This window comes from Nymphalis io, chromosome 6 (assembly GCF_905147045.1).
Source record: "Nymphalis io chromosome 6, ilAglIoxx1.1, whole genome shotgun sequence".
Classification (NCBI taxonomy): domain Eukaryota; kingdom Metazoa; phylum Arthropoda; class Insecta; order Lepidoptera; family Nymphalidae; genus Nymphalis; species Nymphalis io.
The window spans coordinates 4,898,805-4,912,010 of record NC_065893.1 but is presented as its reverse complement, the minus strand read 5'-3'; the positions used below and the strand labels follow the sequence as shown (position 1 = coordinate 4,912,010).

The window sequence follows — 13,206 nt, the reverse complement described above, 5'->3', positions numbered from 1 at the left end:
GAGCTTGGCCGTATTTGTAACTGCGACCCACATGTTTTATACAAAGATTATCTCGGCTCATTGATGACTATTCACTTTTATGTAATTGCTAAGAATGTATAGATTATTTTTAGAATTAATAAAGTATATAATATTTATTAATTGTTCAATACTTATTAGCTATGTTAATTGTCGTGTAACAATTATATTAAATATTGAGAAGGCTAATTATTATCAATAAAAATTGACGTTTTAAGTATATATTTGGTCTTTACATTTTCAAATAAATAAATAGGCTATTATGCGAAAAATATAAATATAATTTTTAGATATTTGTTTAAATATAATTTATATTTAATCTAATCCCAAAAAGCTTTGAGTGGATTTCGAACAACAAATTTATTATATTATTGCAGAATGTATAAGTTGTATTGGCCCGACGCAATTTTAACCCTAGATTATGTATAGCTTTACAGTAACAGCCTGTTAATGTCCCACTGCTGGGCTAAGGCCTCCTCTCCCTTTTGAGGAAAAGGTTTGGAGCTTATTCCACCACGCTGCTCCAATGCGGGTTCGTAGAATACACATGTGGCAGAATTTTAATGAAGTTAGACACTTCAGGTTTTCTCACGATGTTTACCTTCACCGTCAAGCACGAGATAAATTATAAACACAAATTAAGCACATAATATATATAAAATTTAGTGGTGCTTGCCCAGGTTTGAACCCACGATCATCGGTTAAGATTCACTCGTTCTAACCACTAGGCCATCTCAGGCAGCATTATATATGTTCACTCTTATTGTACAATATATTATTTATTTAGTTTTCCTTTTACTCGTCCATTAAACTTGTTCCGATTCGATTTGTTTGCGTCATTTAAATGCAAACAAACGCATGATATCCATTGAGTCCCTAGATTTAAAAACGAGTTTACCACAAATGAGTAAATTGATTTCTGGTAAATTTCCCTATTCGTACATAATATATAAAAGATTTTGACTCAGCAACACTGTTTTGTGTCGCTGAATCAAACTTCTATAGACTTCTATAGAACTTTACTTTAATTTACTTTACTTTTTATGTGTAATGCTTATATGCTATTTTAAATAAATGTTCAAGTAATATCGATCTTTGCACTTATTAATAAATAGATAATTGTATAATAAAATGTATGTACTAATATTTTGTTTAATATAAATCCTGTAACATATTCAACGCATATACTGATGATATTGTCGTCTTAATCGTTTACCGAATTGATGTCATTACAGTTGATAAACACAATCGAAATCAATAAGCAAATTAAGATTTACATGGTGGTAAAGGATAGTTAATATTTCTTACAATGCCAATGTCTATGGGCGGCAAGCGACAACCACTTCCTTATGGTAAGTGGTCACTAACGCCCATAGACATTAGCGCAACGGTGCTTACATCGCCAAAGCGCTACCAATCGTTTTTCTTTAATAATTTTGTTGAAATTCAAAGCGTCGTATTTTGCTATTTTTTTAGAAGTGGATTCTGTCTTTTATTTCGATAGTAATATAATTATAACTTTATTATAAGCTCATATTAAATGTCAGTGTTCATAATTGTTATTTTAGTCGATAAATGATAATGCTTCAGTTCATGTTACACGTTTTTACTGCGTGTCCTTATCTCCTTTCGTTATAATATAATCCTATGTATGAGTTATTCAGTAGTGAGAACAATAAACTCGAATGACACTGTAAATTAAAATCAATTTTATATGTTTAGGTATACGACAACAATCAGAGTATCCGAGCAGAAACCATATCAAGTTAAAGAATACGCCTGGTGTTTCAATGTACCCCCACGATGTTCCAAATACAAGATCAATTTCAAGCAGGTGTTGAAAACTCAGACTCTGGTGAAACAGAGACCAGTCGAAGAATGCTGTGAAGGTTACGCGCCGGATTCCGAGGGGAAACAATGTGTGCCTGTGTGCGTCGAGTCGTGTGTACACGGGAAATGTGTGGCGCCGAATACGTGTGCGTGTTCGCACGGATATGGGGGACCCGCGTGTGATATATGTACGTAATATTTTTTTTTAGTTTCGCTTCAATTTTTAAGTCAATTATCGTTATTCATCGTCAGAAACAATTGATCCTTTACAAAAATGAGGTCGCAAAAAAGATTGTTTTATACTGCTGCGATTTTTACTTCTTACTACAATAAGCTTGATTTTTTAATAATGCAGATCTACGACGCGACTATGAACGGCGTATATTTTCTAAAACTGAAATAATAGAAAAAATATTTTTGTATTGAGGAAACATCGCGTTTGATAATTTCCATTTTACGCATATTGCAAAACAATTAAAAAAATTTATTACTAAAAAATTAACCCGACCAAAGAAATAAAGTATATTAAAATAATATCATCTGGCGCGAGTGTCGAAACAAAGGGCTCCGTTGGTTATAATTACTATTCAATACAAAGTATCAATAACACGACTATATAATAATATTAATATATCTATATACTTAGTTACATGTTTTCTGCTCGCTTATAACGTCATTAAACGTCATTAGGCGTTTAAAGCATTACTGCATAGTATACTAATTTATATGTATTTTATAATAATTATTAATTTATCCTTCTATTATCACATTATTCTAAATATTACAATTTTAATTTGGTATTTGGTATTTTATTTTAAATTGGTCTTGCGCTATATTTTTCCAGTAATATTCTAGATCGTTCAGCGTGTTCTGTATATATATGTTATTGTAATTTGTATTTGGCTGTATTGTATTGAAGTATGTACACGTTTTCAGCTTGCCCCGACGGTAAATGGGGTCGTAACTGTCAAAATGAGTGTCGCTGTATGAATGGCGGCACGTGCGAGCCACTAACGGGCGAGTGTGCGTGCACGGCCGGTTGGCGCGGCGACGCGTGCGAGAAAGCCTGCGCGCCGCCCACCTTCGGTGACAATTGCGACCAGAAGTGCCAATGCAAGAACAATGCTACGTGCAATCCTGCTAGTGGAGCCTGTGAATGTATTCATGGTTACACTGGGGCTTTGTAAGTTTTTTAAACGATACCTGATCTGATGATGTTATAAGTTTTAAAATTTGTTTTAAAACGTAGTTCCCTAATTATATATAAGTTATATTGTTAGGGAACTAACTGTTTTAAAACATATATCGAGGTTAATTCTAAATAATATTTTTATGGCAATATTGTCAGTATTATACTATTTATCTTTGTCAATTTTGTGACACACTAAGAATAGTAAGTAAGTAAGTAACGGCTTTCCTTCATCGTCAGCACGAGATGAATTATTAAAACAAATTAAGCACATCAAAATTCAGTGGTGCTTGCTCGGGTTTGAACCCACGATTATCGGTTAAATCCTAGTTTCCATGTTTGGCATTTGCTGTTTAATTAATACCTACATATTAGTGACAATGTATATAAGTCCTGACCACAAACCAACAGCCACCATACGTTCGTTAACCAATTATATAAATATCTAAATGAAATAAAATAAAAATATACCACACCGACCATCTATTTGTTCACGCAATTTATTTTCATTCAAATATGTCTAGTCGATTGTACGTAATGCTGTTACATGATACACACACACACACACACACACACACACACACACACACACACACACACACACACAGACACACACAGACACACTCACACACACTCTCTCTCTCTCACACACACACACACACACACACACGCACACGCATTCCCAGTAACATAAACATTCACAACTATATCATCACCCTTAGTGATGATATGGATGTTTACGTCATATCATTTGTCTTGTTAACGTAATAACGTAGAAATGTTATTGAAATGAAATGTAATAGTTCTTGTATTATAATTTCCTCTTGTTAAGATGTACAATGTAGGCTTTCTACAAAAATAAAAACAAACGCTCCATGACCTCTGCGATTAGTCGAGGCCGTGTAAAACAATAAAATAATTCAATCGTCCGTCGAAGGTTTTATCATCTGTAATAGGATGTCTGGTATAATAAATTGATTGATTCCTTTGTATTGTTTGTTAGCTCTGTTCTGGTCAATTCATTTAGATCTTTGTCTTTTCTTAATAAACGCATGTAAGAACGGTAGAAGGTTACGATCATATACAGATAATATTAATTGAATTTAATCAATATGAATGTCCTATGTATACATATTTTTTGTGTTATATATTATTAGAAAATTGTTATAACAAACGGACTATTTTTTTCAAACATCAATTTGTAGAGGATTTATTAATGAAGTTGAAACTTTTTATATTTTACAAGTAAATTTAATGGATATTTCTTGACCAAGTCGGACTTACCACTCGCTAATTTCTAATATTTCTATCCTCATTATAAACTTAGACAATTTGTTTAAAACGACCTAATATATATTTGTGTTTTTGTTTTTAGATGCGATGAAATATGTCCGAGCGATGAGCCATGCCCGTTGAGATGTCGCTGCCAGAACAATGGGAAGTGCAACTTCTTCACTGGCGAGTGTGAGTGCACGGCCGGCTGGACCGGGGAGGTGTGCGCTAACAAGTACGTACTGTATCAATATATGCGATGTAATTTGTGTAATTAATTACAAGTATTTTTTTATTCTTAAGTTACGTGTTAATCTTTGATGATAATTTAATGAATGAATAAACGAAAAAACTGTTTTTTGTTTAACAAAGAAAAAAAAACAGTATTAATTATACTTTCTTCGTGCAGATGTCCCGCAGGTAGATGGGGCGATAAGTGCGAAAAGACTTGTGAATGTGCCAACGGTGCTGGCTGCCATCATGTCACCGGAAAATGCCAGTGCGAAGCTGGTTTTACAGGAGAAAAGGTTTAGTGTTTTTATATTTGTTCGCCTTAACTGATGATTCCGAGCATTTAAGCCGAAATGACCCAGGCCATTGTAGGGAGAGGTTATATATCCTTTCTTTTGGTGACCAAAGAAATCTTAAACGGAAATTACGAATTAAAATTTAGCAAGCACAATTCAGTTTAGATTGTGTTGTTAAGTGTAACGTATGTTCCGAGCGTTTGACGAGGTGATCTTTAGTATTAATCTAGTGCGTCCCGCTCGCAGTGCCTGGAGGCGTGTCCGCTGGGCACGTTCGGCGTGGAGTGCCTGGGCGCGTGCGCGTGCCTGCACGGCGGGGAGTGCTCGGCGCGCGACGGCTCGTGCGCGTGCCGGCCGGGCTGGCGCGGCGCGTGGTGCGAGCGCCGCGCGTGCCCCGACGACACGTGGGGCCCGCGCTGCGACCGCGACTGCGAGTGCAACCCCTCCACCACGGACATGTGACTATTTATCTCTTGCTCTCTTGTAAGGCTGATCTTTTGACGTTTGCCAAGATGACTTGCAATCACATTCTTATTTGCATTTAGGACGACCGGGAACGACTTAGTGCATTGTGCCGATCATCAAATTTATATCGACTTGAAAATGATTGGGATAGTGAGTGCGTTCGCCAAGTAGCCTGTTGTAATAGATTTAAAACGTTTGGGTATCAGTAAATACTCTTCTTGCTCGGCGTGTGTGTGAGCTATGTCCGTCCGCAGGTGCGACCCGTGGACCGGCGCGTGCGAGTGCTCGGCGGGCTGGCTGGGCGAGTTCTGCACGCGCCAGTGCCCGCTGCTCACGTACGGGAAGGGCTGTCGCGCCACGTGCCGCTGCGAAAACAGCGGACACTGCTCGCCCGTCAACGGTCGGTAGTCGACGCTCTGACTCTCTCAGACTAAAGACATTTTTGATAATAATTTATGTCTATCTATTGTTACAGTCAAAAATGAAAGTGTTTTTTAAATATAATTATAAATGTAAACTAGCTGTTATTGGATATTCTTTGTATTGCAAACTTGTTTGAGTATTCAACATTCATAACATCCTGAATATAATATTGGCAGGACATTGCCGGTGCAAGGATTGTTTATATTGCTTACTAAAATGTCAATTAATTTGTAACAAGTACGGCGGCTCAGAGTGTTTGAATTGCGCAATAATCTTTCTGCTCCAATAACCAGCACTGTGACCACTATTTTGATTTAAATGATTACGTAATTTGAACCCTGAGGGATCATCAAGCTTGTAGCAAATTACTTAGAATTTTCTTTGAAGCATATGACTTTGGATTAACGAATTCATTAGAACAAACGTCAAAATGTATGGCATATTTTCTTGATATCTCACTTGACCAGAGATATCAAGACGTCAGTTTAATGGAGTAAAATACCCGTTAGGTTCGTGCCTGTGCGCGCCCGGCTACCGCGGGCTGCGCTGCGAGGAGCCGTGCCCCTTCCCGCTGTACGGCGACCACTGCGCCGACACGTGCGACTGCCACAACAACGCCACGTGCTCGCACGAGACCGGCCAGTGCGACTGCAAGCCCGGGTCAGTTCGCTAACTATACCGGCCTGATATGGGCCGCCGGCGAAGGGTGTGCGCAAAATCAATTGCACTCTCTGTTCCTTCACTCTTATGATTCAATGGGACGCTGGCCGAACGAAGACAGATCAATTGATCAGCCAAATTGCAAGACTCCGCTTTACGCGCTTTCTGATACATGGGATTGGAACACAAACTGATTAACTCACTACTGAGGTTAACCTGACATGATTCAAATCTCATGATCTGCAGTCTTGTACGGCTAGCCAGTGAACCGAAGAGTTAAGTAGGAATAAATAATTTAATATGAAAAAATATATATAATTTATAATTAAAATGTAGATTATTAAACCAGGCTATATGTACTAATATTGTAAATGCGAAAGTAACCCTCCAACACGTGGGAAACCACGGGAGAAAATTAGTATTACATATATAAAATTTTGTCGTTATATCTAAAAGATATTTTTTATTTATAGTTTCGATGGCTTGAAATGCGATCGACCGTGTAATGGAAAAACGTTTGGCCATAGATGTCTACAGCCTTGTGATTGTGAAAACGACGCTCCATGTAACCCAATCAATGGTATGTTTTTATTTTACATATAATGGTACAAATATTACCAAAAATATGTTTAAACTTTTTCTCGAGTCTCAAATAAAATAAAAACAAGGTGTTTACTTGAATATTTTTTCCCAGGCGAGTGTGTATGCAGTCCTGGATACGAAGGCGCTCGTTGTGAGCATCGCTGCCGAAGCGGGTTCTACGGACACAACTGTTCCTTGCCATGCGACTGTTCAGCCAACGCTGTCGGCTGTCACCACGTCACCGGGGCCTGCATTTGTGAAAGCAGCTGGAGAGGTCAGAGTCAACATCAACCCTTAGTCTTTGTATTTTTTGTCCTATTCCCCAAACCTAAGTTTAAGTTATACTTACTTGTTCAGACTTACCTTGGACTCGCTTAACCACTCACGTAATAAATAATGGACATTAAAAAATTGACAGGGTTAATTCAGGAATTCGTTTTGTATCGTCTGGTATGGTTTGCTTAGAAGCCACATGATATATTGCCATATAAAATACAAAGCACGTAAAGCCGTTGATTCTGCGCCTGTACTCTTTGCGGTCGTGTCGAATTGCCGTTATATCGGGTTATGCGAGTTAGGGAATAGAGAGTGCACCTGTGTTTGCGCACACACTTGTGCACTAAAATATCTCCTGCGCAGTTAACTAATCTCTCTTGAGATTGGCCGCCGTGACCGAAATCGGTCTGGAAGTCGTTATTTTTATTATTAATAATCCCCTTCACACGTGGCTGAAAACTAATAATGTACATAAAGAAAATATGTTACCATTATTAATTATTATAATTCCACTGCATACTTATAAAACCTTTGCAGTGGAATTATAATAATTAATAATGGTAACATATTTTCTTTATATATATATGTCGGCGGCAGCGGTGGCTGAGCGATAGAGCTGTCTTCTTCTCAATTCGGTGGTACGGGGTCCATCACGATATTGTATCAATAATAACTTAATGTAGGTATAACAAGGATTTATTGTTACAGATCACAATACACAAGTATAATTAGGTACTAAATAGGTAAACCGACAGTTTCGCCTTGGAGGTGTAGACTGGTCGGTTTCTCAAACGCAAGTCTCCATTTCTCGATTGCAAGTGTTTTTATAAACAGTCACCCCACTCCCCAACACGACTCTGTCCACGTGACTTCAACAACGAAAGAAGTCACCGCGTTTACCCGTTACTACTATAGTCAATTCAGCTACTTTTAATTAAAAATATTGTTTTTCCACGATATTTATATATATATATGTATATATTTAGTTTCAAGCTTTATTTTATTATTTTAAGCTTATAACAATCGAAGAAGGAGTAAAGATAAACAAAGCTATATTATGCAACAGAACACTGTCGCCGACATTCTAAACCCCATTTTTTAGCTAATACGTGATGAATATCACAGATTATTCAAGATCTCGAGCAATAAACGAATCGAGTCAAATCAATGCCAATACCTGTTTATTTGGTATTACTCCTTTTGTGGATGGAATAGACTATATACATGATAGTTCCACGTTTGATTGCTCTAATAGAATATTTTATTATTGCGATGTAAAAAAAATCTTTCGCGATGCAATCCATTGCCGACATGTGTATTATAAGATTCGTACGAGAGTACGAGAGTGAAGGAAATAGCAATTTTTACACAAGCGCGACACAAATATTTATTTAGCAAAGGTCTGACGCTGACTGATAATACAGTCAGCAAATACGATAAGTACGAGAGTGAATTAAATAGCAATTTTTGCACAAGCGCGACACAAATATTTATTTGGCAAAGGTCTGACGCTGACTGATAATACAGAGTACGTTTTATTTAACTTTTAAACGTTTTACGTAATTGTAACGCGTTTATTTCATGCCTATCTCCGTTTTGATCAGGCTTATATTATAAATGAGAAGTTAATCTGTACTACAGTAACAGCCTGTTAATGTCCCACTGCTGGGCTAAGGCCTCCTCTCCCTTTTTGAGGAGAAGGTTTTAGAGCTTATTCCACCACGCTGCTCCAATGCGGGTTGGTAGAATACACATGTGACATAATTTCAATGAAATTAGACACATGCAGGTTTCCTCACGATGTTTTCCTTCACCGTCAAGCACGAGATGAATTTTAATCACAAATTAAGCACATGAAAATTCAGTGGTGCTTACCCGGGTTTGAACCCACGATCATCGGTTAAGATTCACGCGTTCTAACCACTAGGCCATCTCGGCTTTTATCTGTACTTCGAAACGATCGTGAAATTTAATTCGGAGATAGCTTAAGATTTGGTTAAGGACATGAGTTTGTATATTAATAAGGGGCTTAGGGGATAATGAATTCGAAACCTATGAATTAGTTAGCACATTAGTAGTAGGCTAAAACATTACTACGATAGATAAATATCGGTGAATCAACACATAGGCTATGTTATCATGTGTTAAATTAGCTAATAAATTCATAATTACATCATATATTCATGTGCAGGTCTTTCTCGAAGGATTGGTACGTATGAAGGACATAAAAAACAACTTATATTTAATTTGTTTTTATTTTTTAACAACAGATTTTATTCAAAATACAATCATTTACGATACATCATGCGATAAATCTAAAGCGAAATCTTACGAAGATATCGATGAAATTACCAAAAACATACTAAACGATGAGCAAGGTTCATATATGCAAAGACGCGGCAAATACATCAACGCAACTGAAATCGTGAACAATATATTAAAATCTACAAACAGCGACGCTAATACTATAACTCGAGATTTTTTTTCAAAGAGTTATGTTTCTAAAATATTTAAAAGTAATTGTTACGCCATGGAAATGAATACAGACAGATACATGGCAAACATGACCATTTCGGATTTAAGACAAGTTTTTCATATGTTGGATATTAAAAAAGCGAAGGCCATTGTTGTCATCGCTGATGCTGCCATATCAACTCTGTGGAGTGTCAATATTGACGATGAATCAGTGCAGTTCCATCATTTGTATTCGAGATAGAGTTTTAAATAGATTAAAAGTAAATACGAAAGTGTTTGCCGTTGTTTTTATTTTATATTTATATGTACACTGTAGTTAAACACACCTTACTACTAGAAGTCATAACATATGTATATACACATATTGCACGTAATGTGTAAATATTAATATATGAACATGTACAATTTTGATGAGTCGAGTTCGGTTTTAAAATTAGCAATATTCAGTTATTTTGGTTTCGTATATGATTATATCGGGATAGAAGTTTTCTTTTTGAACGACGATAAGTAATTGTCAAATAAGTAACAAATATAAAACTGGGCGCGCGGGTCGGCAGGCGTGCGGTGCGAGACGCAGTGCGCGGCGGGGCAGTTCGGCGCGCAGTGCTCGGAGCGCTGCCCGTGCGCCAACAACTCGTCGTGCGACGCCGCCAGCGGGCGCTGCCAGTGCGCGGCGGGCTGGCGCGGCGAGCGCTGCGACCTGCCTTGCGCGCCCGGCACCTTCGGCGTGGCCTGCAAGCAGACCTGCCCCTACCATCCGCTGGGTATATCCGTAGCCATACTTACGTTGAAATGTTGTCCACATTTTTTTATATTGGGAGGCGTTAAGTCCGGGACAGGTCCCGGAGAAATAGATGATTCTGCCGTGTCTGCAATTGCATTAACCAAATTTATAGTATAGGAAGATAACACTTTGATTGGATGGTCTCTATTCGATTTTTTACTGGACCAGACATAATTAATCTGTAAAACGGTCACAATCTTTCTCTCATACATTAAAATCAAGGAAAATAAGAAAAATAGACTATATATAATCTATCTTTTGCTCTCAGTCTGTATGAATAACAAACATTTACGCATTCCGCAGCACTAACAAATGACACAATCGAGTAGATTATTTACGTTGACATCCTAGCTCTCGTGTTTTCAAATAATCGAGATTGTTTAAGTCAATATTCTAGAACAATACGTATAATCGTACAAACAGTCGAGCCACCATAATACTGTTTACAAACAGCCGCTAATTAATCACGTACCACGTAGCGGGCAACTCGACGTGCGACCCAGTGACGGGCCAGTACTCGTGTCCGAGTGGGTTCACGGGCGTCAACTGCGAGTACCCGTGCCCGCTCGGCACGTACGGGGAGGGCTGCAGCCAGCGGTGCAACTGCAAGAACGGCGCGGACTGCCACCACGTCACCGGTAACTGTACCATATACACTATCATATGTATATATCACTAGAAAGTACACGATTCGACAATTATAATATGAATGTGAACACGATCGTCTGCGGCGCGCAGGCGCGTGCCAGTGCCTGCCGGGCTGGCGCGGCGCGGCGTGCGGCGCGGCGTGCGGCGCGGGCTGGTGGGGCGCGGGCTGCACGCAGCCGTGCCGCTGCGCGCGCGGCGCCGCCTGCCGCCCCAACGACGGCTACTGCCGCTGCCCGCCCGGCTACACCGGCAGCTACTGCACGCAGTGTCAGTACCCGCTTTATTTCTGTAATATGCCCTATTCGACATCATTTCAAATTATGTCCATGATTCACTTTCAAGTGATACGAAAGGTAAACGAGCTTGAATCTTTGAAAGTAATCTCGGTTTGGTTTACAGTGATCTTCATATTTACATATTGCTAATTATTTGCGCTGACCGTTATAGCAAGTACGTTATTTAACATGATTTTAAAAAGGAAATCAAACTTAACACCTGAAAGTCGGGTCAGAGGTTATAAATTTTTGACAATATTTTCCTATTCGAGTACGGCGACTATTAATCATATAATTTGTTCATCCAGTAAAGCCACCTACAATGTTGAAAGCAGTTGAACCAGAAGCTTCCTATAAAATTAATTTAATACAATAAATAATGTACTTATGTTACCGTCTGTAGTCTGCCCGGAAGGCTACTTCGGCGATCACTGCATGGAAGCGTGCAACTGCTCGTCGGTGGGCAACTGGGTGTGCAACCCCGTGAAGGGCTGCGTGTGTCACCGTGGGTTCATCGGCGAGAACTGCGACCAGACCGCCAGCGACGCCATCGTTATCGACCGCGCCAACGGTCAGTACTCGTCCGGCGCGCTAACTCGTTGATGTGTCAGTCTGTGTCTGTACGTGTCGCATGTATGTCGGCAGGCGGCTCCAACGCGGGGCTGACGGCGGCGATGGTGGTGCTGGTGTGCGCGTGCGCGGCGGGTGCGGTGCTGCTGCTGCTGTACTACCGCAAGCGCGTGCGCAGCCTGAAACGGGAGATCGCGCACGTGCACTACACCGCCGACCCCGGTTCACAGCCGGACCAGCAGCACTTCGACAACCCGGTCTACTCGTTCCAAAGCTCCGCGCGCGCCGAAGACTCTGCGACGCTACTCAATAACGCGACGCACATCATCAACAACCTGGGCACCGGCAGTAAGCTAAACAACGCCACTCTGGAAAGGTTAAGAATGACAGCGACTTGCTCGAACGGAAGTAAGTATCGTCCGCGATGACTATTATCTTTGAATCCCCAAACCCCTTCTGCCTCCGACCATGATAATGACCATGAAATTATTGAATAATGACATTAGTCAAATCCACATTGGCTGACTAGATTAATATATTTTTCCTTATAGCAAATACACATGTTTATTCATAATCGTTATGAAAGCGTTTCTGAGAAACATGGTTAAATAATCACTTATGCTTTTAGGCTATGATCCAATGTCACTCAAGAATAAGGATGCCGATTTAACTAATCCAAACTTGTACCATTGCATAGATGAAGACAATAAGTTGGACCACGTCTATGATGAGATAAAACACAAGGAGGGGTTCGGTAAGTTGATATTACATATTATAAAAAAATATGTATATACTTCATTTATTCTTCCTATGTTTGTATAGGAAGATTAAGAGTGAAGTCATCAGTGTCGCTGACTGATAATACAGTCAGCAAATACGATAAGTACGAGAGTGAATTAAATAGCAATTTTTGCACAAGCGCGACACAAATATTTATTTGGCAAAGGTCTGACGCTGACTGATAATACAGAGTACGTTTTATTTAACGTTTAAACGTTTTACGTAATTGTAACGCGTGTATTTCATGCCTATCTCCGTTTTGATCAGGCTTATATTATAAATGAGAAGTTAATCTGTACTACAGTAACAGCCTGTTAATATCACACTGCTGGGCTTAGGCCTCCTCTCCCTTTTGAGGAGAAGGTTTGGAGCTTGTTCCATCACGCTGCAATGCGGGTTGGTAGAATACACATGTGGCAGAATTTCAATGAA

General features: G+C 39.2%; 1 protein-coding gene across 2 annotated transcripts in view; it reads left to right on the top strand.

Annotated features, from left to right (window-relative positions):
- LOC126769260 (protein draper) overlaps nucleotides 1-13,206 on the top strand; it is a 30,689-nt gene that overhangs the window by 13,630 nt on the left and 3,853 nt on the right. Inside the window, exons 3-17 of one of the 2 annotated variants that reach the window (XM_050487921.1) lie at nucleotides 1,741-2,036; nucleotides 2,785-3,031; nucleotides 4,413-4,544; nucleotides 4,719-4,836; nucleotides 5,083-5,294; nucleotides 5,556-5,701; nucleotides 6,234-6,384; nucleotides 6,858-6,964; nucleotides 7,079-7,240; nucleotides 10,275-10,481; nucleotides 10,981-11,139; nucleotides 11,240-11,416; nucleotides 11,828-11,995; nucleotides 12,070-12,402; nucleotides 12,692-12,748. In XM_050487921.1, coding sequence (XP_050343878.1) covers nucleotides 1,741-2,036; nucleotides 2,785-3,031; nucleotides 4,413-4,544; nucleotides 4,719-4,836; nucleotides 5,083-5,294; nucleotides 5,556-5,701; nucleotides 6,234-6,384; nucleotides 6,858-6,964; nucleotides 7,079-7,240; nucleotides 10,275-10,481; nucleotides 10,981-11,139; nucleotides 11,240-11,416; nucleotides 11,828-11,995; nucleotides 12,070-12,402; nucleotides 12,692-12,748 — 2,672 coding nt within the window. Of the gene's footprint in view, nucleotides 1-1,740; nucleotides 2,037-2,784; nucleotides 3,032-4,412; nucleotides 4,545-4,718; nucleotides 4,837-5,082; nucleotides 5,295-5,555; nucleotides 5,702-6,233; nucleotides 6,385-6,857; nucleotides 6,965-7,078; nucleotides 7,241-10,274; nucleotides 10,482-10,980; nucleotides 11,140-11,239; nucleotides 11,417-11,827; nucleotides 11,996-12,069; nucleotides 12,403-12,622; nucleotides 12,749-13,206 lie in introns of both variants that reach the window. The other variant, XM_050487920.1, reaches the window with a different exon arrangement.